We start from the raw sequence: 26,074 nt of genomic DNA, 5'->3' as shown, positions 1-26,074 counted from the left end.
AGAGGGTGTTGTGTATCTGTAAAGCATGCATTCCCATGTTCTGCCACGAGAGAGCTCATCCCCTGAAGTCCCAAGGGATCCCAGCATCCCTTGGGAGCACTGTATATAAGCCGGCCCCTAAGGCCTGTTCTTCACTCTGGAGTGTCTTATTAAAGACTGAGGTCACTGTTACTTTAACCACCTGTGTGCAGCCTCATCTGTGTTAGGAACACAATAACTGGCGACAAGAATACGAATCCAAAGCAAAGATTTAGCAAACTGGGCATCCTGCAGAAGTTCTCGGAGGGTGAGGACTGGGAAGCCTATGTCGAACAGTTAGACCAGTACTTTGTAGCCAACGAGCTGGACGGAGAAGGAACCGCTGCAAAAAGGAGAGCGGTCCTCCTCACAGTCTGCGGGGTGCCAACCTAGAGCCTCATGAAGAATCTTCTGGCTCCGGTGAAACACACAGATAAGTCGTATGAGGAGCTGTATACACTGGTTCGGGAGCATCTTAACCCGAGGGAGAGCATGCTGATGGTGAGGTATCGGTTCTACATGTGCCAGCGATCTGAGGGTCAGGAAGTGGTGAGCTACGTCGCCGAGCTAAGGCGATTTGCAGGACAATGTGAGTTTGATGGCTACCATGGCTACCTGGAGCAGATGCTGAGAGACTTTTTTTGTACTGGGCATTGGCCACGAAACCATCCTACGAAAACTTTTGACTGTAGAGACACCGACCCTCAGTAAGGCCATTGCGAGAGCACAGGCGTTTTTGTCCACCAGTAATAATACTAAACAAATCTCTCAGCACACAAGTGCTAGCAATGTTCATAAATTAACTGGAACTGTATTTGCGAGCAGAAATGTACAGGGCAGAACCCACGAGTCTGCAACTACCAGCAGGCCTCAGGTGACCCAGATGACTCTGAGTCCGCAACAAAGGATGAATGCAAGGCAATTCACACCTTGTTGGCGTTGTGGAGGCTTCCATTCAGCCTATTCATGCCACTTCAAAGGGTATGTTTGCAAGAGCTGTGGAACAATGGGGCACCTCCAACGAGCTTGCAAACGAGCTGCAAGCTCTGCAAAACCTGCTAACCACCACATGGCAGAGGGAGATCGGTCCATGGTGGATCAAAGCAATTTCGAGCCGAAGAGAGAGGAGGCAAATGCTGAAGTACATGGGGTGCACACATTTTCAATGAAATGTCCACCTATAATGCTAAACATAAAATTGAATGGCTTACCTGTAGCCATGGAACTGGACACTGGCGCTAGCCAATCCATCATGAGTAAAAAGATGTTTGAGAGACTGTGGTGCAACAAGGCATTCAGACCAGCCCTGAGCCCCATCCACACGAAACTGAGAACGTACACCAAAGAGCTTATCACAGTCCTGGGCAGCACCTTGGTCAAGGTCACCTACGCCGGCACGGTGCACGAACTGCCACTCTGGATTGTCCCGGGCGATGGCCCCACACTGCTTGGAAGGAGCTGGCTAGGCAAAATCCGCTGGAACGTGGATGACATCCGAGCGCTATCACATGTCGATGAGGCCTCATGTACCCAGGTTCTTAACAAATTCCCTTCCCTTTTCGAGCCAGGCATTGGAAACTTTTCCAGGGCGAAGGTGCGGATCCACTTGGTCCCAGAGGCATGACCCATTCACCACAAGGCGTGAGCGGTACCTCACATGATGAGGGAGAGTGTGGAAATCGAGCTGGACAGGCTGCAACGTGAGGGCATCATCTCCCCATTGGAATTCAGTGAGTGGGCCAGCCTGATTGTTCCAGTACTCAAAAGTGATGGCACGGTCAGGATTTGTGGCGATTATAAAGTAACTATTAATCGTTTCTCACTACAGGACCAATACCCGTGACCTAAGGCAGACGACCTATTTGCGATGCTGGCAGGAGGCAAGACATTCACCAAGCTTGACCTGACTTCGGCCTACATGACGCAGGAGCTGGAGGAGTCTTCGAAGGGCCTCACCTGCATCAACACTCACAAGGGACTGTTCATCTACAACAGATGCCCGTTTGGAATTTGGTCGGCTGCAGTGATCTTCCAGAGAAACATGGAGAGCCTACTCAAGTCGGTACCACACACGGTGGTCTTTCAGGACGACATATTGGTCACGGGTCGGGACACCGCCGAGCACCTACAAAACCTGGAGGAGATCCTCCAGTGACTGGATTGTGTAGGGCTGCGAATGAAGAGGTCAAAATGCGTTTTCATGGCAACAGAAGTGGAGTTTTTGGGGAGAAAGATCGTGGCGGACGGCATTCGGCCCACAGAGGCCAAGACAGAGGCTATCAGGAACGCGCCCAGGCCACAGGACGTCACGGAGCTGCGGTCGTTCCTGGGACTCCTTAACTATTTTGATAACTTCCTACCGGGGTTAAGCACCCTTTTAGAGCTCCTACATGTGTTATTGCCCAAAGGTGAGAACTGGGTATGGGGGAAAAAACCAAGTAAATGCTTTTGAGAAAGCCAGAAACAATTTATGCTCCAACAAGCTGCTTGTATTGTATAACCCGCATAAAAGACTTGTGCTAGCATGTGACGCGTCGTCGTACGGGGTCTGGTGTGTGTGTTACAACAAGCTAACGTTGCGGGGAAGTTGCAACCTGTCGCCTATGCTTCCAGGAGCTTATCTAAGGCCGAGAGGGCCTACAGCATGATTGAGAAAGAGGCATTAAGCGTGTGTTTGGGGTAAAGAAAATGCATCAGTACCTGTTTAGCCTCAAATTTGAGCTGGTAACCGATCACAAGCCCCTCACAACCCTGTTCGCTGAAAACAAGGGGATAAATACTAATGCCTCAGCCCGCATATAAAGGTGGGCACTCGCGCTATCAGCGTATAACTATACCATCCGCCACAAGGTCAGGCACCGAGAACTGTGTGGATGCTCTCAGTTGGTTACCATTGCCCACCACGGGGGTAGAAATGGCGCAGCAAGATCCTCTGCTGTCCCTAGTAAAAAAACTGTGTACTGCATGGGAGCTGGGCCAGCATCCCCGTTGAAATGCAAGAGCCAATCAAGCCGTTCCAGCGGCGAAAGGACGAGCTGTCCATTCAGGCAGAGACTGCCTGTTGTGAGATAACCACGTAGTGCTACCAAAAAAGGGCTGAGAGACGTTCATCTCTGATCTCCACAGCACACACCCGGGTATAGTAATGATGAAAGCGATAGCCAGATCCCACGTGTGGTGGTCCGGTATCGACTCTGACTTAGAGTCCTGTGTACGGCAATGCAGCGTGTGTGCCCAGTTGAGCAACGTGGCCAGAGAGACACCACTAAGTTTGTGGTCCTGGCCCTCCAGACCATAGTCGAGGATCCATGTCAACTATGCGGGCCCGTTTCTCGGTAAAATGTTCCTGGTGGTGGTGATGGATGCTTTTTCAAAATGGATTGAATGTGAAATAATGTTGGGAAGCACCACCACCGCCACCATTGAAAGCCTGAGGGCCATGTTTGCCACCCACGGCCTGCCTCTCGTACTGGTCAGTGACAACGGGCCATGTTTCACCAGTGCCGAATTTAAAGAATTCATGACCCGCAATGGGATCAAACATGTCACCTCGGCCCAGTTTAAACCAGCCTCCAGTGGGCAGGCAGAGCGGGCAGTACAAACAATCAAACAGAGCCTTAAACGAGTCACAGAAGGCTGACGCCAAACCCATCTGTCCCGAGTACTGCTCAGCTACCACACAAGACCCCACTCACTCACAGGGGTGCCCCTGCTAAAATACTCATGAAAACGACACTTAAAACCAGACTCTCGCTGGTTCACCCCAACCTGCATGATCAGGTAGAGCGCAGGCGGCAGCAACAAAATGTAAATGATGGTCGTGCCACTGTGTCACGGGAAATTGAGCTGAATGACTCTGTGTTTGTGCTAAACTATGGACATGGTCCCAAGTGGATCGCGGGCACGGTGATAGCTAAAGAAGGGAATAGGGTGTTTGTAGTCAAACTAGACAATGGACAAATTTGCAGAAAGCACCTGGATGAAACGAGGCTGCGGTTCACAGACTGCCCTGAACAACTCTCAGCAGACACCATCTTTTTCGAGCCCACAACACACACCCAAAGGATCAACGACACGACGCCGGACCAGGAAATCGAACCCATCACGCCCAACAGCCCAGCAAGGCCAGGCTCACCTAGCAGCCCTGCAGGGCCAACAACACACCAGCCCAGCGAGGGCACAGCCAACACACCAGAACAGACATTTGTACCGAGGCGGTCCACCAGGTAAAGAAAGGCTCCCGACCGCCTCACCTTGTAAATAGTTTTCACTTTGACTTTGCGGGGGGGAGGGGGCGGGGGCTGGGGGTGGGGGGGAAGTGATGTTGTGTATCTGTAAAGCATGCACTCCCATGTTCCGCCACCAGGGAGCTCAGCCTCTGAAGTCCCAAGGGATCCCACCATCCCTTGGGAGCACTGTATATAAGCCGGTCACTAAGGCCTGTTCCTCACTCTGGAGTGTCTTATTAAAGACTGAGGCCATTGTTACTTTAACCTCCCTGTGTGCAGCCGCATCTGTGTTAGGAACACAATAGAGGGCAGAATCTTAGAATAAGGGGCCACCCATTTAAAACTGAGATGAGGAGAAATTTATTCTCTGAGGGTTGTGGATCTGTGGAATTCGCTGCCTCAAAGAGCTGTGGAAGCTGGGACATTGAATAAATTTAAGACAGAAATAGACAGTTTCTTAAGGGAGTATGGGGTTGTGGAGAGTGAGCAGAGAACTAGACCTGAGTCCATGATCGGATCAGCCATGATCGTATCAAGGGGCCGTATGGCCTACTCCTGCTCCTAATTCTTATGTTCTTATATTCTTATTCGCTTCAACCACTCAGTGGTTGAAGCGAATAGCATAGATGCATTTAAGGGAAAGCTAGACAAGCATTAGAGGGAAAAGGGAATAGAGGCTTATGCTGATAGATTTAGATAAGAAAAGACTGGAGGAGGCTTGAGTGAAGCATAAATGCCAGCATAGACAGGCTGGACCATATATCCTATGTATGTAATACGCCAGCCATTTTGGGGTCAACATTTATTGAAATGAAACATTCATAGAAAACGGAGGAAATGTTAGAACAATGAAATTATGTTGAGATACTCGCATAATGTATTCTTATTAAATAGCTGTTCATTTTCGCTAGCATAAACTATCTTAAATTCGCAGCTTACACAAAAATGTGTACTGGGTGTGTAATTTACACCAAAACAATAGATTATAGCTCACTTTAGACAAGCAAAGAAAATCGGCTTCTGTGAGACAGATATCCTTCAATGTTAATAGAAATTGGTTACATTTTATATGGCATAATATTGAGATTTTTGGAAATTACAGATTGTTCTGTGGTATACTCCTAGGAGCCGAAAATCAGGGTCTCAAAGACCCGTTATTGCCCATTTGCGGCGGCCATGCGTCATAATTCCGTGGCCGCCACTTTGTGGTCAACTGGCTGACCCGACCCAAATTCAGGTGGGGGATTTTTCGGCCTGGACCCGGTTCTGCCCCAATGCTGATGACCAGAATGTGCACTGCCACTTTCCCTCACCTGAAAAATGCACAGACCGAAATTCAGGTCGAAAAATCATAGCCCCGCCGCACGGTGCCCCCGACAGTTTTTTCTGTCGGTGCACCTTATCCGCACTGAGTGCAGCCTGGCAGCACGGCGGCCCTTCAAGGAGAGGGCCCACTACCGCGGCCGCCATTTATTTTGCCGGCCGGCAAGATAGTGCTCGCGGGTTCAGCTGGGCCGCCAACAGGCAGCGGGGTGCCAGGCCGCTGGCCCGACTGAAACTCTCCCTGGTGGTCCAGTGGCCGAAGATTTAAAATGCCGGATTTTCTCCACTTTAACGGAGGGGAGAGAGTGTGGTGACGCACAAGCGCTATGACATCACCACTACTCCACTACTGATTGACAGCGCTGGAGTCCCAGTCCCAACCCTAATTCAGCCCCTCAGCCCGCCTTCCTGTCGATCTCCCACCCCCATTCTGATTGACTTCCGTTGGAACTTTGAAAACATTTCAAGTCCTGAAGATAGATCATCTGGCCGCAACATGGATCCCTGCAGTAAAAACAGAAAAAAAACTCAGGTGCACCAGCTTTCTTGCACTACTGAATTTTGGCCCTCTGATGTTTGGGAAGGTATGGTAGTTCACGAAGGAAACTGAGTATATAACGGAGTGGCCAAGATCCTACAAATCCCCTGGGAGGACAGGCAGACCAACATCAGCATCCTCACTCAGGCTAACATGCCCAGCATTGAAGCACTGACCACACTCGATCAGCTCCGCTGGGCAGGCCACATAGTCCGCATGCCACACACGAGACTTCCAAAGCAAGTGCTCTACTCTGAGCTCCTTCATGGCAAACGAGCCAAAGGTGGGCAGCAGAAACGCTACAAGGACACCCTCAAAGCCTCCCTGATAAAATGCAACATCCCCACTGACACCTGGGAATCCCTGGCCCAAGACCGCCCTAAGTGGAGGAAGTGCATCCGAGAGGGCGCTGAGCACCTCGAGTCTCAACGCCGAGAGCATGCAGAAATCAAGCGCAGACAGCGGAAAGAGTGTGTGGCAAACCAGTCCCACCCACCCCTTCCCTCAACGACTATCTGTCCCATCTGTGACAGAGACTGTGGTTCTCGCATTGGACTGTGCAGCCACCAAAGAACTCACTTCAGGAGTGGAAGCAAGTCTTTCTCGATTCCGAGGGACTGCCTATGATGATGATAGGATAACAACAGTGCTATCTTTGAAAATAACTGGGAAAACTCTTACAAAATATAAAGGACTAGGACAGGAGAGATAAGCTGCACGTAAACTAGATAGAAACGGAGACTTGTGAAGAACATTTTGAGAATCATTTTAAACGCATTAAATAGCTTTCTTCATGTGTAACTATCTTGTGGAAGAATTGTTCTCACACATGATCTCTTGTAAAGCTACCCTAGAATGCTGCTGCTTCATTTGAGGCTAACTTCATTTGTCGTGTATGACAAATAGGAGTTTGGTTACCATTTGAATCATTAAAATTGTATCTTTAATATGAGATGTGAAACAAAAGCAAAACACTGCGGATATTTGAAATCTGAAATAAAAACAGAAAATGATGGAGAACACTCAGCAGATCAGGCAGAATTGTGGAGAGAGAGTTAGGGCTGAAATGTTAACTCTGTTTCTCTCTCAACAGATGCTGCCTGAGCTGCTGAGTGGTTTCCAGCATTTTCTGCTTTTATATCTGAGATTTGACTGACCATTTCAATTTTGGTTATTGTCAGCCAGCTTTCCCTAGGTTGCAGAAAATTCCTATTGTGATCTGTTATGCGAATGGATGTTTGAAAAGGATTATTCCTGTGTAAATACGTTTTAATTACAAAGCAAATTGAAACCATTTAACAAAAACGTCTGGCTGTGTCCTGAAGCATATCAAATTGAAGTGTTTGGCAGCAGGTGCAAATGGACAGTCTTCTCATCTGAAGGAAATTAAGTTGATGCAACTTGTTTTCCTATATCCCAGTTTGTAACGTCAATAGGGACGAGAGGTGTGTGTGTACCACTCGGCAAGCAAGTATCTTCTCTCTTTCCTGTGGATGTTTGATAGCATTACGCAATTGCTATATGCTTCGGGGCTGCTGACCAAGGGCCATGCGGCTCTTTGTCGACCGGTGTGGACACAATAGGCTGAAATGGCCTCCTTCTGCGCTGTAAATTTCTATATTTCTATGTTTAAAAATGTCTTTTGCTCCTGGACAAATTTCAAAGGATATTGGGGATATATTTGGGCACTGTGTTGACACTTCACCATCGTGCCACTGTACGTGTGGAGGTGACATGTTGCCTCTGGGTTATACAAATCCCCATGTAAAGAAATGCAGCACAAATGCCAGCTCAGGTTTAGTATTAGGGAGGGAGCATAAGTTAAATATTTGTTTTAAAAATAGAGCAAACTGCTATTGCTTAACTGTTTTTATTAAACCTGTTCCATGGTTTATTAGGCTAAGTCAGAGTCTAATGGTGTTGATCCTACTATTTTTTGAAGTGCAGGAGATTGGGAGGGCACTAATGATGTAACCAGCAAGCTAAATACAGTCTGTGTTCGACCTCTGTGCTAGATACATTACCGGACATCAGGTGTATAAACGTACACTCTGGTTCCTAAGAACTGAGGTCACTTGTATCTGGCATTGAGCATGGAGGAAATGAGTTAAAGCCAAAAACTTAACAGTCACATGAATTTCAGCAAATGGAACTCCACTTTGTCTAATACTTTGCAGCGAAAGAATATTCAATTTTCTCTAAAGATCCTGTGATTTCCTTTTTCAGTTTTTTCTTTACTACGGCCGTTTTATATTTTTGTATATTCTCCAGTTGCACTTGCTTGCTATGCCCTCCTTTATTTACCTTATAATAATGTAACGATATGATGATGACCTTTAATTATAGGAATTGAGTCTGTTGCCATTTATAAACCATGCAAAGTTAGAGTAAAATGAATAATTTTAGCATCCCTTCTACAACAACAAAAATAGTCCTTTTCATGTAGAAAAACATTCCAAGGCACTTCAGAGACATAATCAGACAAAAATGGGGATCAAGCCAAAGAATGAGATAGTAGGAGAGGCGACCAAAAGGTTGGTCAGAGGTGGGTTTGAAGGAGGGACTTGGAACAGAAGGTAGAGAGGTGGAGGCGCTTAGACGAGGAATTCCAGAGCATGTGACCTCAGTAGTGGGGGGTGAAGGAACGGGGTTGCACAAAAGGTCAGAGTTGAATGGGGGGGGAGGTGGTGGGAAGATTGTAGCACTGGAGAAGGATAGACATGGGGAGGGGTGAAAAGTTGAAGGCATTGGTAGACCAGGAGACAATGTAGATCAGCAATGACTGGTGATAGGTGAGCGGGATTTGGTGCAGATAGGATATAGGCAGGAGCCAGCCAAGAGATCATTGAAATAGAATGAAAGTAGAAGGAACTTGCATTTATATGGCCCCTTTCATAACCTCAGGATGTCGCAAAGCACTTTACAACTAATTAAATATTTTTGAAGTATTAATGACTGTTGTAATGTAGGAAAAGCGGCAGCCAATTTACGCACAATAAAAGTCCAACAAATGAAATAAATGACCATATAATCTATTTTAGATGTTGATTGAAGGATAAATGGTAGTCGACATAGGGAAAACTCTCCTGCTGCTGTTTGAATATTGTCATGGAATCTTTTACATCCACCTGAGGGGAAGATGGGGTCTCGGTTTAACATCTCATCCGAAAGACGGCACATCTGGCAGTGCAGCACTCCCTCAGCACTGCACTGGAGTGTCAGCCTAGATTTTTGTGCACAAGTCTGTGGAGTGGAACTTGAACCCACAACCTTCTGACTCAGGCGAGTGTGCTACCACTGAGTCACAGCTGGCACTGCTTCAGTTTGTGACGGTGGCCATGGAGGGGATGGACTGGCTTTCGGACAAACAGTTTGATAAGAGAGGTAGGTCTGGGTGTTGGCATACATGTAGAAGTTGACCCCATGTCAGTGATGTCGCCACAGGGCAGCATGTAGATGAGGGAGAGGAATCCAGAGGTAATGGAGCAGGGGCAGAGAGCGAAGCCATTGCTATACTCATAAATAAACAAGCGAGGGACATCCCACCGAGTTGGGCAATGGAGGAAACCCGTTGGAAGAGGATTATGTGTTCGAGCCTGTCAAAGGTTGCAGTGAGGTCGAGGAGGACAAGGCAGGACAATGCACCGTGCTCACAGCAATGGAGGACGTCATTTGTGACTTTGATTAGTGCCAGTTCGGTGCTGTGACACGAGCAGAAACCTGATTTAAGAAATTTATACATGGAGTTGCAGGAAATGTGGGCACAGATTTGGGTGGTGACATGTTTAAGAACATTGGAGGGGAAAAGGAGGTCAGAGATGGAGATATAGTTTGTAAGGACAAAGGGGTTTGGGGGAGTTTTGTTTGAGAAGTGGGGGTTATAAAGGTGGTTTTAAAAGGGAGGGGTCAGCACCAGAGGAGAGGGAACTATTTACAATGTCAGCTAGCATAGGAATAGGATCTGAGAGACAAGATGTGCTAGGAAAGGGCATGAGGGAGATGGGAGAGAAACTACAGTAAGATGAAGATTTAGTGGGATACCTGGGGAGACTTGGTGGGCAGGGAAAGGGGATGCTGGGGGGGAGAGGGGTGTGGGGAAGCAGCAGAAGCAACTGAATGGAAAGTACATTATTGAGATTTAATTTTAGCTCGGTGTCATGGGAAACTCATGAAATATAGGGACTGATAACAGCTTAATATTTATGTTAATACATAATGCAGTTGAGGGTGCTTGAGTAGCATTTCAATGGAGACCCTATTATTGAGTGCTTCTCTTGTTTCCTTTCATAACATGCTGTTTATCTTCCTAAGTAAAACTGCACAGAGGGATAGTTGCTTTTCTCATTGTCTGTTTTGCAGCTCAACCATAAAGAGATTTGAATCAAAGCAGTAAGCTTCTTAAAACTGTACTACATCTGCCAGCTCAGACTGTTTTTGTCCAGGGATATTTCATCCTGTGATGTCTACATGGGAATTCTTCAGCCTTTCCTCTTGTTTTGGAAGTGGATCAAATGAGGCATGTTGCACTGGTGCGTGGCATATTCTGCAATCACCCATGTCCTTGCATCATAGAATCTTACAGCACAGAAGGCGGCCATTCAGCCCATCGTTTCTGTGTCAACTCCTTGATTCATGTATTTTTTTTTTACACGGTCAGACATTCCTACCTTTACATGCAGAAAGACACCTGTCTGTAGAGATGATGATGCTCAAGTGAAGCTGTCGGAAGAAATGATCAGTCTTGCATGCAGATCTGCAACGCACTTCGACAATAGGCCCAGCCTTGGTGCTTGTCGAGATGTCAATTTTCTTAAACTTGATTCCATGAGTCCTTTGAAGGAACACGAGATGTATGGCGCAGCTCGCTCTAATGCACAGTTACATCATTTTTTTTTAAATTCGTTCTAGGATGTGGCGTCGCTGGCAAGGCCAGCATTTATTGCCATTTCCCAAGGGCAATTAGGGATGGGCAATAAAAAAAATTGAAGATGGCTTGTTTGCCCATGATACTCAATTTTAGCTAGTACTGTATTGTAATTACTTAGCCATAACCTAGCTATACTGTTTTGGGTTTACCTTTACTGTCTGAATGTAATTTTATTAAATGTATAAAGTATATATTTTTATAATGTCATATGCAACATTTTTGACATGAAATTAGGCTGTTGGTCTCAATGATTTGAAATAATAATTAGCTACCCAAAGTGTGACCTGGCTGATTTTTTTGCAGCTTTGGGATATTGGGGTAACCCTAGGGACCAGTTAAAATGGTCTTTCTTTGACACATCCTAGGCCATTGGCAAGGATGGCTTTCATTCAGTGTCGATAGGCAATTATTCTGACTTAAACTTGTCTTTCATTGCTCAATTTTCACGGGTGGGTTTAATTTGGAACCCTCAATGATTAACAGCTTGAGGCGAATGCATTGACCTCTGACTTCAAATTTAAGGTACAGGGTAGTGGTCTGAACTCTCTCTTTCTCCCTCCCACTCTCTTGGAAATGGTGTGTGAATCTGAGCAGCCTTAGCAGAAAAGACTGAGCCTGTTAGCTCTGAAAGACAGTTTAAAAGTGGCTGTTGACCTAGATGGGTAGCGGAGCTGCATCTTTATTGCTTTTCACAGAATGAGGAATGATAGGAACATTGTGTGGCGAGTTCAGCTCTGGGCACGCGTGCAGAGCAATGGTGCGGTACTGTCATTGCTACGCAGGCATTGCATTTTCGGCTGCATCCCTAGTTTGTGATGTATTGTATGATCTTAGCACTGGTGCTTCAATGTTCTCTAACAACACATTTCTCCACCCCTTACTCACCACTAAATATTGGATGCGATATGTACACTTCCCCACTATTCTTTTTAAAATGTCATCAGTACACAGCTCAGTTAATTTACACCTTCTCCTAAGAACCCCCACCGTTATTCAGGTTTATTGAAATAGCATATGATTGGTACATACATTTTCCAATGGACTCTTTGTTGCTTAAATAATTCATATTTTGTTCTAGTCTCAATTTTTTTTCTTGCTGTCAGATTCCACCCACGTGTAGTCTTCCTCCGTTTGAGGTTGAATTCTCATTCTGTCAGATGTGTTGATTACCATTGCTCACCCTCCCACAGTTCTCCTAAATTCGTATTTTTTGGTCTGTGATTTTTTTTTGATTAAAAATCGCGATCCGCCTCTCTCCTAAAAAGAGGTGTGGGTGTTGTTACTAGGTGTGGTTCTGTGGGGGCAGGCCGTCCTCCAGTTTAAAAAGACAAACATGTATATAGTGCCTTTCACGACTTCCGATGCCCTAAAGCCCTTTACAGTCAATTAAGTACTTTTGAAGTGTAGTCACTGTTGTAATGTAGGGAAACGTGGCAGCAAACATGAATATTGGTCAGGGCACCAGGAGAACTCCCCTGATGCTCTTTGAAAAATACCATGGCATCTTTTATGTCCACGTGAGAGGGCAGACTAGAGCTATGTTCATCTCATTTTTAACACGACACCTCCGAGTGCTGTAAGTGTCAGCCTAGACCGTGCCAAAGTCTCTGGAGTGTGGCTTGAACCTATGACCTTCTCTCACGGTAACTCACTGGGCCTCATTCGTGTGAGCCTAGACATCGGGTGTTCAGGCTATTGAACATGAAGGGCATCACAGTCAAACCCTGTTTCTTCGCGATTTGCTTCAACTTTGCTGAAACCTAAATAAGCAGCATCCACTGAGGTTCCCGTCTCCTCAAAGAACTCTAGTTTATCAGGCATGATCTCACTCCCTTAAAACCATCCTCCTACAGTTCCATATTTCTTCAGGTGGTTTAGTCGTCATTCTTTCAGGACATCTCCCTTCAACGGATGACGGGCTGCCTGACTTTTAGTTCCCTGGGCTACTTGCTTGCTTTTTATAGATAGGCATCAAGTTCCTTTTTCTACAGTTCTCAGGACAGTTCCTATTTATAATGATTAACTAAAGATACCTGTTCGAACATGTCCAGTTGCATTTGCTACTTTATGTATCCTAAGGTGCAATCTCTCTCTACCCGATGCCTTGGCTTCTTTCAATGCTGCTATACCTGTCATTGCCTCTTATTAGTTTAATTTATTTTTCTTGGAAAATATTTTCTAGAACAACATAGGGAAGCTGTCTCAGTTTTCTTTTTGAGAAATTAATTAAAACGACTTGCCTTTCCTTGATCATGTAATAATATAATACTCCTGTTGGAGTCCTTCAGATGTCATATACTTGTATTTCTGTTTTCTAGGAAATTATAAAAGCTTTTCACATTGTGTTTCATCATTCCAACAAATCTGATTTATATGTGGCTTTATACATGGGGATTTTTTTTTTTAAACAGTACTTCCCATCACCCATTTCAGGCAATTTTTCTCTCTCTACTGCACTTACCAAGTGATATATAGTTATTTTATATTGGCAATATATTCCTGAAAGTGTTCTGCTTTTCATATGTACTCTCTAAAATTCTTGTAGAGTTTACCCTCTCAGTATGCTCGCTTATTCCTTAAAATCTGCTTTCTGAAAATGGAGTCCTATTCTGGCATATTGTATCGCATCAAACCCAATATCATTGTCCCTCCAACACCCAGCCCTACCTCTTCACCACCTCTCTGTGCTGTAAAATTCTATGATTGAGCACTCTTACCTTGTTTTCAAATAATACTGTTTATCTCTAAAGCATGCACTCCCATGTTCCGCCACCAGGGAGCTCATCCCCTGAAGTCCCAAGGGATCCCAGCATCCCTTGGGAGCACTGTATATAAGCCGGCCCCTCCGGCCTGTTCCTCACTCTGGAGTGTCTTAATAAAGACTGAGGTCACTGTTACTTTAACCTCCCTGTGTGCAGTCTCATCTGTGTTAGGAACACAATAAATACAAAATCAGGAGTGCTTTTTTGTAGTTTACCGTTTGTCACTAACTTTTACCAAAGTTCCTCCCAAACCTTAATATCCTGTTTATGCACTATTCATTATTAAATAATTTGTATGCACATTAGCAAACTAATTACATCTCAATCAAACATCAATGTTGCACTGGCATGAATAAAATTATTAGAGTATTGCAAATACATTGCAGCTTAAAGTGATGCACCTACAATTCCCTACATAGCAAGTTGTTGTAGGATGGAAGGAGACAATGGTGAGTTGTAATTTAAAAAAATGCAAAGCTAAATTGAACTCTTTGAATCCTAAACCTGTCTTCGATGCAAACTGTTGATGGTATGATCCAGTTAGTTATTTTTGTCAAGGCAGTAAATGACTAGGAATGTGGTGTTATGTAGGGCTCAAGTTTCGGACCCCCGCTAGAACGGAGCACATCGGAGAGGCCCGCCTAATTTGTAGAACAGAAATTGTGCCGAATACTTACCTCGCGATTCTCCGATATCTGTAGGCCTGTTTCCAGCTCGGCGCGGTGCAGCAGGAGCTGCTGGGGGCGGAGCTACAGCCCTGCACCAAAAACAGCGCCGGCAGCTACGTGCGTGCGCAGTAGCCCCTGGCCCTCCCAATGCGTCCTGTCTCCGGGCGATGACCCTATCCCTGGCCGAAGGGACGTCGCCCCTATCCCGGGCCGAGTGGCCTGACAGCCCTTACCTCGTCGGCTGTGGGGCCCGCCCGGCATCTCACTGGGGGTGGGCCGCGCCCGAAGTCCTCGGCAGCGGCCCGGCATCTTCTGGGTGCGGGCCTTGCCCGAAGTGGCGGCGGCGGAGCCCGCCCTAAGTTGTGGTCAGCACTGGGGCCTGCCCGCCCGGCATCCCCTGGGAGGGCCCCGTCCCAGCCAGCTGTTGGAGGGCTCCCGGTGCTGTAGTAGGTGAGTAGAAACTTAATTTTTTATTGATTGATTTAAAAAAATATATATTTTTTATTAATTTTTTTGATTGATTTATTGGTTGAGTTATTGATTTATTTATCATTTATTATTGATGATGGTTCTTTATTTGTAAAAGTGAAGTGTTTAATGCTTGTAAACTTCCCTTCCCCCCCCCCCCCCCCCACATCTCTCGTTCCCTACGCCTAATTTCTAAAGTGTAGGCAAGGTTTTTCTGACCGTACAAAAATCTACACTTACTCCATTCTAAGTTAGTTTGGAGTAAGTTTTCGCTGCCTAAACTTGCAAAGCAGGCATAAGTGACTGGACACGCCCCCTTTTGGAAAAAAAACTGTTCTAAAATGAAACTATTCTAACTCACTAGAACTGGAGCAAACTAAATGCCGAGAATTGCAATTTCTAAGATGCTCCATTCTAAGCTAGTTGCTCCAAAAAAATAGGAGCAACTCAGGCCAAAACTTGAGCCCTAGTGCTGGGATTTTGTGGAATAAGTTGCTTTATCAACAGGGAGCAGCAATCCGTGCTTTCCATAGTTGTCTTGTAGCCTCTTTTTACTGGAGTTACCTGCAACTAGTATTGCTGAATCCACCTGCAGTATATACAGCCTGATTTGGCACTGGCACAATTATTGACTCTGTTTCCATTAGTAATATAAAAGAGCCATTATATTGGATTACTCTCTTTTTTTCTGAGGTATTGCTACCACTAAATTAACTGTGTAAATTGTGTAACTGCTCAACAGCTTTGATTATGGGCATCCAGTTACAACACTTGTTAACAATTTTCCTTATTTGATGGTTACTCTGTGAAGTGTCTCTCTTTACAAGATACAGGTTTTTTGAAATGCTGATACTGAAAACTGCTGCACTTATTTGAATCATTGAAGTGGGTTTGCCAAGCAAGGTGACTGCTGATTTTAGAGGTCAAGATTTGTAGACGTTTCTTTTCCCTTTGTGGTTTTTGAAAGATGTAAAGATAGGAGGTAGCAATTTTTGTTTTTTGTAACACCAATCCCCTTTCCTTATTAGATGAGTAGACAGCTTATTCCCAGGATTTGCTGTCTGTGGCTCTTTTGGCAATCTTTGGAGTATGCGTGGAAGCTGCTTTGGACTTCACCGGTATTTGGGGAAACATTATTTGATCTTCACATCGTCCATCTCTGACGCTTCCCTTCCCTTTTTTGACTTCTACATCTCCATTTCTGCTGTCAACCAATACCAACTATAAGCCCACTGACTCCACCAGTTACGCTAATTACATTTCCTCCCACCCTACTTCCTGTGAGGGCGCTAGTCCATTCTCCCAATTTCTCAGTCACCGTCGCATCTATTCTGACGGTCCCATCTTTCACACCAGTGCTTCCAATATCTCTTCCTTTATCCTCAACTGAGTATTCCCCTCCACTGTGGTTGACGGGGCCCTCCACCCCTCCCAGAACCGCGCTAGGGTTCCCCTTATCCTCACCTTCCACCCCACCAGCCTTCACATTCAACAGATCATTTTCTCCACTTCTGGTGTGATGGCACCACCAAACACATCTTCCCCTCCCTTTTCAGCATTCCGAAGGAACTGTTCCCTCCATGACATCCTGGTCCACTCTTCCAACACCCCCTCCCCTTCCCATGGCACCTCCATGTGCAAGCAAAGGAGATGCACAACCTTCCCTTTCACTTCCTCCCTTCACCACTGTCCAGGGCCCCAAACGCTGCTTCCAGATGGAACAGCGATTTACTTGTACTACTTCAATTTAGTATACTGTGTTCCCTGCTCACGATGTGGCCGCCTCTACATTGTGGAGCCCAAACGCAGATTGTGTGATCACTTTACTGAACACCTCCGTTCAGTCTGCAAGCATGACCCCCGGCTGTCTGTCACTTTAATTCACCGTTCCACTCCCACTCTGACCTCTTTGTCCTTAGCCTCTTGCACTGTTCCAAACGAGGCTCAACAAATGCTCAAGGAACAGCACCTCATCTTCCAATTGGACACTATACAGCCTTCTGGACTCAAAATTGAGTTCAACAATTTCAGATCATAACCACTGCTCCCATTTTTTCAGACAGCAGGTGCTGGTAATGGTTCTGCTGTAGCCATTTACAGCTCCTCTAGACTCTTTTTTTAAAAATTTTGTTTACTTGTCCCATTGCCATTCCATTTTGCCTTGCACCATCATCTCTTTTGTCAGAAAATGTTGGAGTTATAAGAATTTATAGCCTTTAGACTGAAGCTTCAGAGGGACGTGCGTGGGTGTGTTTGTGTGTGGGGTGGGGTGGGGGAATCTTGTTAACTGGGGTAAGCAAATGTTTCCACACATTAAAAATTTTAATTTGCCAAGGAATGGAAGTACAATATATTGGAGTAATTTGGATCACCGTTTCATTCCTTGGTTGAGATCTTGATGATCGGACTTGTGGGCTTATGCCAGAATCACTTTTAAACCATTTACTAAGAGATGTTGTGAGCATTTCACGTCCATTTTCATCTTCATATTTTAGTCTGTTTCTCCCCAACTGCCCCATCCCCCGCTCTCCTTCAGTAGGAAGAAAGCGTTATCGAGAAAAAAAATACAATTGAGTCATAGTATGAACAATCCATTTAATTGTGGATAATTGAAAGGGCATTGGATCAGCAAATGAATGAAGGCAGAAAGAAACATCTGAGGACTCGGGCAATTAATTAGAATTTCTCTTTGACCAATTAGTGATGTACTTTAGTATTTTCTTTCTCTTTCCCACCTGACACTTGCTAATAAATTCGTATTTTAATTCTGCACATAAATTTATTCAAGTAATGGGCTACAGCATTAAACCCATCCAGTATCCAAGTGAGCAAAGTTAGATGCTGTATGCTAATGTTTTGCAATGATCTCTATCTATATTTATGAAATACAATATGCAGAATTTGTCAAACAGCATGTTGAACTTTTCTAGAAGTGGTTATCGTGATGCTCTTCTGTTTGTTGCTTAGGTAACATGCAATGTTTAGGCTGTAAAAACGAAACATGATGCACTTAAATACTGTAAATTACAAAAGGGAATGCTTCAATCTGATCCAAATGAACTGTAATTAATGAAAAATATGTTTGAATCTGCCATTTTAAACCATGGATAACTGGGGGAAAAAAAGCACTCTGTAGCATTTCTTTTCTGGTTCACAGTTGGTAAAATTGCATCTGTCAGGTTTTTCCAAGATTATTCTGAGAAACATTTGAACCAATCTGAACAGAACTGGGTGGCGCAGTGAGTTAGATATGGCCTTTCACCTTTTGGGTTCAAAGCCAATCCAGGCTGTTGCGGTGCAATGTCACATTGGTGCAGTAGGTGATGCTTTGCTGAAGAGACTGGGTTGGGACATGGGGATAATTTTAACCCTATTTGCTCAGCAACAACCCGGCGGATGGGCAATTAAAATCGCCCTAGCTCTTAGCTGACTGAAAGTCACCATGATCACAACATCTGTATCTTAACCTATCCTCCTCGGCAGGAAGCAAGGACACACGCTCGGAGCCAACAGGCTCCTTTTCACATGTATGTTGTGGCCTGCTGACATCGTTGAAACCTGACTGTAATTTTAACTCCGGCCTGAGCAGGGAATCCACCTGTAATTAAAATCAGAGTAGAAGGTGCTTTACACTGCATGTGGATGTGTTGTTCCTAACTTGGGAGTGCTTGCTAACACTGGGTGCCTGAAATGGGAACAGTTCATTCCCCAGCACTAACATCCCTCACCTTGATGAGCACAATTTTTTTTAAACTGCCACTGATAATTGATCCACATTATGTAATCTAAAGTGATATAAGATTAGTGATTGTTTAGTTGTTGCCAAATTATCCCATTTTTATACTGTGGGATGGATTTCACCACATTAGGGGCGATTTTAATTCTCTGCCAGTTCATCCTGGGCGGAGAATTAAAATCGCCCCAATGTTTTTTAAAAATGTATTCATGGGATGTGGGTGTCGCTGACAAGGCCAGCCTTTATTGCCCATCCCTAATTGCCCTCGAGAAGGTAGTGGTGAGCTGCCGCCTTGAACAGCTGCGGTCCATGTGGTGAAGGTACTCCCACAGTGCTGTTACGGAGGGAGATCCAGATTTTGACCCAGCGATGATGAAGGAACGGCGATATATTTCCAAGTCGGGATGGTGTGTGACTTGGAAAATTTGCAGTTGATGGTGTTCTCATGCGCCTGTTACCCTTGTCCTTCTAGGTGGTAGAGGTCACAGGTTTGGGAGGTGCTGTCGAAGTAGCCTTGGCGCGTTGCTGCTGTGCATCTTGTAGATGGTACACACTGCAGCCATAGTGTGCCGGTGGTAGAGGGAGTGAATGTTTAAGGTGGTGGGTGGGGTACCAATCAAACGGGCTGCTTTGTCCTGGATTGTATCGAGCTTCTTGAGTGTTGTTGGAGCTACACTCATCCAGGCAAGTGGAGAGTATTCCATCACACTCCTGACTTGTACCTTGTAAATGGTAGAAAGGCTTTGGGGAGTCAGGAGGTAAGTCACTCGCTGCAGAATACCCAGCCTCTAACCTACTCTTGTAGTCACAGTATTTATGTGGCTGGTCCAGTTAAGTTTCTGGTCAATAGTGACCCCCAGGATGTTGGTGGGGGATTCGGTGATGATAATCCCGTTGAATGTCAAGAGAAGGTGGCTAGGCTCTCACTTGTTGGAGATAGGCATTGCCTGGCACTTGTCTGGAAGGTCAATGATGAAGCAGCTGAAGATGGTTGGGCCTAGGACACTGCCCTGAAGAACTTCTGCAGTGATATCCTGGAGCTGAGATGATTGACCTCCAACAACCACAACCATCTTCCTTTAAGCTAGGTATAACTCCAGCCAGTGGAGAGCTTTCCCCCTGATTTCCATTGATTTCAATTTTACTCGGGCTCCTTGATGCCACACTTGGTCAAATGCTGCCTTGATCTCGAGGGCAGTCACTCTCACCTCATATCTAGAATTCTTTTGTCTGTGTTTGAACCAAGCCTGTAATGAGGTCTTGACAGAACCCAAACTGAGCATTGGTGAATAGGTTATTGGTGAATAAGTGCCGTTTAATAGCATTGTCGACGACCCCTTCCATCACTTTGCTGAGGATTGAGAGTAGACTGATGGGTTGAATTGGATTTGTTTGTGGACAGGACATACCTGGACAATTTTCCACTTTGTTGGGTAGATGCCAGTGTTGTAGCTGTACTGTAACAGCTTGGCTAGAGGTGTGGCTAGTTCTAGAGCACAAATCTTCAACGTTATAGCCAGGCTGTTGTCGATACCTTTATTATATTCAGTGCGCTCAGCCATTTCTTGATATCACGTGGAGTGAATCGAATTGGCTGAAGATTGGCTTCTATGATGGTAGGGACCTCAGGAGGAGGTCAAAGTGGATCCATTCACTTGGCACTTCTGGCTGAAGATGGTTGCAAGTGCTTCAGCCTTGTCTTTTGCACTCACGTGCTGGGCTCTGCCATTATTGAGAATGGGGATGTTCATGGAGCCTCCTCCTCCTGTTAGTTATTTAATTGTCCACCACCATTCACGACTGGATGTGACAGGATTGCAGAGCTTTGATCTGCTCCATTGGTTGTAGGATCGCTAACCTCTATCTATAGCATGCTGCTTCCGCTGTTTAGCATGCATGTAGTCCTGTGTTGTAGCTTCACCAGGTTGACACCTTATGTTTAGGTATGCCTGGTGCTGTTCCTGGTGTGCATTTCTGCACTCCTTATATGAACCATGGTTGGTCTCCTGGCTTGATGGTTATGGTAGAGTGAGGGATATGCGGGCCATGAGGTTACAGATTGTGATGGAATACAGTTCTGCTGCTGATGGCCCAAAGCACCTCATGGACGCCCAGTTTTGAGCTGCTAGATCTGATCATTGGTATCTATTTTGCTGCTTTTTTTGTATTTCTACAGGAGTGTTTGTCTTGGAGTTTGCTTTTTTTTTTCTCACATTGATTCTGCTTCTGCACCTTCAGTAAGCACATAATTTACGATGGGGTCTCATTCTTGCCACTTCAGTTTGGTTGCATTAAGCAGTTGGCCAACCTCCGGCATGTTGTCTCCTGGGCTGTCCTTTCCACGACTTGCTGCAGCTCCTCACTCGTGTTGAGTGCTTCACCAAGTGCAGATCTCTTTAATTCACCCAGGGTGCCAATCTCTTTGCTGGTGCTTGGAAGGGATAGAAGAAGAGACGGTGCTTATTCTGAAGGATTGTCCTCCTTCAAGCCCTCTTCCAGGTCCATGTGTTCAAATGGAGCTAAAAGAGGGACAAGGCTAGGAGTTAGAATGGTACTGGAAGGCTACACAGTAACAAGGTGATTGGTATAACTATGTTGCCAAAATGCTTGAATGAGGGCTTGGGGAAAGAGAAAAGGTAATAAGCAGACCCCCCCCCTGCTGAGTGCATATCAAAGGCTGCCAACTCTATCTGGGGGAGGACCTGGATGCTAGTTGACGCTCCACCGGTTCTGTTCATCTCTTTTGCATAGTGAGCCATTTTATCCTGTAGAAAGAGTCGGTGAGTGGCTGTTGACAAGGAACGTGCTTAGGTGTGGTGGGGTTTCTACGCAATGTTTGAGAGTGAGAAGCAGCAATTTGCGAGCAGGATGGGAGGTGCTCCATGGAAAGAAAATGACTGAACTGTAAAATGAGAAAGCATCATTCATCAGAGTGGTGGAATGTTTATCATTTGCTACCAGGTGAAGGTAGAATGCGGTTAGAACCTGTTGTGAAGGCAGCAAGCGCCAGGTAAGTGGGTGACTGGAATGAGTACAGTGTCTCCTAGTGATTGGGGAAAAAGGATTTGGTGTAGGAGAGGGAAGTGCTCAGAGTATTTTAGTGCGGGACGGAGTTATTTCACACCATTTTGCCACAAACTTAATTTTTTCACGCTCCCAATGGTTGCTAGTTGCAGAGTACTGTAAATTTAGCTACAGTTCAGCTTATTTGCAGTACATGCCCAACCTCTTTGTTTTTGACTAACACTAAAACTATACTGAGCAAATAATCTTAACTTGTTAGAATTTTTTTTAAGGTAGCATTGAGGATGGCTAATTGAGGCAATTTCTATGTTGTAATAGCATCATTAAATACTATGATTTAAAATTTGCACTGCAGCTTAATTTCACATTTACTCCAGTAGATTAAAATGCTTATTTGTTTCCAGCAAGCTTCAAGTACTGCAGGTTGACAATGTAGAAAATTCCAGGTTGATGTTGTCGAAAGGAGTGTGTAGTCTTTTTAAGATGTGTCAAATCATCACCCACAAGATTCCTTTTCTTGTATCATAGATGCACTGCCCCGGGGCAGATGTGTAGGAAATTAACTGCCACACAAGACTGTTTCTGAAAAGATTGTTTTCTTACTCTTCAGAGCATCTAATGGCTCCAAGTCTTTGACACATTAATACATATTGTCAAGATACGGCTTCTTGTTCCATTTGTGTAGGACTCTCGGGGAAGACCACATTCAATACTAGCGACCATTCTCCAAGACTACAAAATGCAGCAATGAGTCAAGGGCAATGCAAACGGAGTTGATGCTGGCAACACCCGATGAATCCAGTGCAACCCTGGTAACCAAGAGGTCCTGTTGGGTGCATGGTTGTCTGACTTGATCAGGGTTGACTGGATGGAGGGATGTTGTTCTCTGAGGCAGCGTCAGTTACTGTTCTCTATATAGTTGGCTCAGTGCCCAACTTTACACTCCTGTTGGTACTCATTCTGCCCATTTAGGTGATTGCAATAGATTCCATGGTATTCTGAAGAAGAACAGGGAGTTCTGTGTGTTGGCCAATATTCCTCCCTCAAACAGTGCCACCAAAATAGATTAACTGGTTATTCATCTCTATTGTGTGTGGGATCTTGCTGTGTGTAAATTGGCTGCGACAATTCCTACATAACTTTAGAATAATTGATTGACAGTGAAGAGCTTTGGGATGTCTTGATGTCATGAAAGGCCCAATATAAATGTAAATTTCCCTTTAAATTTTGGGAATTGTGTGATAGATTGGCTGCTGGGTAGAAAGCAATTTGGTAGTGGAATCATGTTGGGTGGGGGAAGGGGGAGAAAATACTGAGTTGGGTACCCCAGGGATTGATGTTTCTCATTTACATCAATGACCTTTAATTCAGAAACACTATACAAATTGGTCAAATTTGTAGACAATGCCAAACAAGGAGAGGCAGTAGATTCGGAGGAGGCACCTCAAATTATAAAATTAGTTAAACTAAATATTTAACTGAGAAGAACAAAAGCAGATTTAATTTTATGCAGATAAGTGCTACACATGGGTAACCTGCCCTCCATGAATGGGACTGAAACCCTTGAAGTTGAACGTCTTGTGAGTCTCAATGCTCAGTATATCCAACCAATGCACAGATATTTTTTCCCCAACAGATAGCTTTCTGATATTTCATAATTTTTATGATTCTTGGGATTCTTTCAACTAAATTCTCCTTCATTAGACATCTCCAAATTTTATTCCATATTTGATGAGCATCAACTTAGTGTGCACAAGGGTCAACCTTGTTCTTAATCTGCCACATACTCAAGATACTGAAAAGCCAGTGCTGCATTTCCTTCCATACGGGACTATTATAAGTGATTTATTATTGGAGTTATCCAGCCCAGTCCAGAGATTGTCTGGAGTATGGTCCAGAGACCACTAAGCAAGGACGTTTAATACATCCGATGAAAGTGCCTTTGTGGTAGGCAGAAGAAAATGATGTGGCTGATACCTTAACAGCACGTTTTAGGGTGGGTGGGGGGAGAATTGTGAAGGAGGTTTTTTTTGTTGCAAGTATGTAGCATTCGTGACTCTTCTCATGGTCCCTCCCATCTTCCATTCAGAATAATTGATCAAAAGTTGATTTTTTTTGCACTAAAAACATTCAAATTATCCAATAATTCAAGATAAGCAATTGAAATAAAATGACATGAGGTTTTTTGAGTGCAAATAAAATCAATTATTGATTAGTTTAAATCAAGTGGCTTTAAATTAACAAGAGCAGACTGTTTCCCGCTCTGTCTATAATCTTTGACTTTTCTCAGTTCTGGGCAGCTCAGTCCAGGCTACCTAACCTTGAATCATAGTTTCTCCTCTCCCTTTACGTTCTTCCTGTTCTGCACTCGGTTTATCTTTCCAGGCTATGGTTCTCAACATGTGGCAGCTTCACATTTGTATTGCCAGATGACCCCTGCGTTTCTATTTTTAGACTGAATATGTGTGAGCTTTGCACTCGTATTGAACCTCTGAAGCAGTGCAATTAAAATAATTTATCAGAAAAAAATTGTGTTTTGAGAGTCTCTTGTGTTCATGAGTAACTAATCAGTTTTGAATTGTTTTTATAGCCTGCCATCCACTAATGAAGTCTGATGTCTCCATAAAATAATCTAAATATAAATAGCAAATTTACAATTTTGAGCTTTGATTGTGGTTGCTTACTTATGGCAGCTTCACTAATTGGTGCTGAATTTTCAGTTTACTTTCATATCTCCTCAGCAGAAATGCAGCAGGTGTTGGACAACCTCAATGAGTTTCCCATCTCAACAGGAGCTAAGGAGATAGACCTCATTTTCCTCAAAGGAATAATGGAAAGTCCTATTGTCAGATCTCTTGCCAAGGTACTGTACTTGCAGTTTTTTTAAAATGCTTTATCTCTCGTATAATTGTATTTCATAAGGACTTGTTTACTACAGTAACATTAATTTATATATAGTTCATTAGCATAAAAAATGACCATAGGTGGTTCACAGAAGGTGCAGGGAAAACTGACGTTGAGCCAGGGAAGCAGAGATTAGAAGAGGTGATGAAAGGCTTTGTTAAGAGGGGTTCAGTAAGTTTTTGAAGGAATTTAGGGAACAAATCTAAGACTAGGCTATGGGCGGAGAGGGAATGCATTTGCGGTCAGAGTTAATGAATGGAGAGTTTGGGGGTTATAAGGAGGATGACATAAGGTGGAGTAAAGCCATTGAGGGATTTAAAGACACGGATGAGAATTTTAAACTTACGTTGGAAACAGGAGGCCAATATAGGTCAGAAAGGCAGGGTGATGAGCAAGCTGGACTTGGTGTGGGATAGGTTACTTGCAGCAGAGTTTTGGATAAGTGGATTTAAAGAGGGTGGGGGTGGGAGGTTATAAAGGAGAGCTGGACTAGTCAAATCTGGAGGTAACAGAAATGTATAATGGTTACAGAACCAGAGGTGTTGAGGCAGACGATGATGTGGAGGTGGATGTAAGCAATATTTGTGTTGGAGAGGATGAGGTCTGAAGCTCAGCTCGGGGGTCAATGGCAGTTAACAGAACTATTAGCTGTGTTCTTCAATCCAATACTGAAATAAACGATGAAAGTTGCATTTAGAATACTCAGGAATGACAAAACCACCTCCCTCACTGTTGTAAAAACAAACATACAGCTAATGCTTCAAAAGGCTGATGCTCTGAACTGCTGCTTGTACATGGACCTTGGAGAGCTTGAAATGTTTGTGGAATTTTACAACTAACAGATTATTTGTGACTTTTACAGTAAACGGATAATCATTTAGCTTTTACAATTACATTTGTATCGGAGAAAGTCAATTGCTCACCAATCAGATAACACGTTAATGTAGCAATATTATATTTATTTCAACTGCTTTAAATATTAGTGAAAAACATCTGGGATTCTTTAGAGTGATGTCTATATGTTGGCATCAATCTGTGCAGCTGGTGCCAGGAAATTCTGCCAACTGTGGGTGATAGATATGTGTTTTGTAATAAAAAAAAATATATATAACCATACTACGCTATTTTAGGTGTGTGTGTTATGCACGTGGTAACCCCTGAACCAAATCAAGCTAGCTCGACTCCGATGGTGGGTGGAAGGTGCTTAAATAAAAAAGAATGCAGCTTTTATTTGGATAGCCAGGATTTATATGCTCAGTCAGCGCCTCACAGCCCACCTGATGACTCCCAATGAATCGGAGCCGCAGAGTGTCCACAGTGCTTGGTCTGCCCTCAAGTCCACCATAATTAGCACCTGTGAAGAGACTCTTGGTTATTCTACCAGAAAACATCAAAACTGGTTTGATGAGAATGACCAGGAGATCCAGGAACTAATAAACCGTGAACGCAGCATTCTTGAATTGGAAACATTATCACA

At 44.4% G+C, this 26,074-nt stretch overlaps 1 protein-coding gene across 5 annotated transcripts in view; it reads left to right on the top strand.

Moving 5' to 3' along the window:
* LOC139264446 (protein PALS2-like) overlaps nt 1-26,074 on the top strand; it is a 194,959-nt gene that overhangs the window by 114,182 nt on the left and 54,703 nt on the right. For 3 of the 5 annotated variants that reach the window (XM_070880926.1, XM_070880931.1, XM_070880930.1), the window contains one exon: nt 24,438-24,556. In XM_070880926.1, coding sequence (XP_070737027.1) covers nt 24,440-24,556 — 117 coding nt within the window. In that variant the 5' untranslated portion in view covers nt 24,438-24,439. Of the gene's footprint in view, nt 1-24,434; nt 24,557-26,074 lie in introns of all 5 variants that reach the window. The other 2 variants (XM_070880929.1, XM_070880928.1) reach the window with 1 other exon arrangement.

Source organism: Pristiophorus japonicus, chromosome 5 (assembly GCF_044704955.1).
Source record: "Pristiophorus japonicus isolate sPriJap1 chromosome 5, sPriJap1.hap1, whole genome shotgun sequence".
NCBI lineage: Eukaryota > Metazoa > Chordata > Chondrichthyes > Pristiophoridae > Pristiophorus > Pristiophorus japonicus.
The sequence above is the reverse complement of the archived record's forward strand: the minus strand, read 5'-3'. Positions and strand labels throughout refer to the sequence as shown.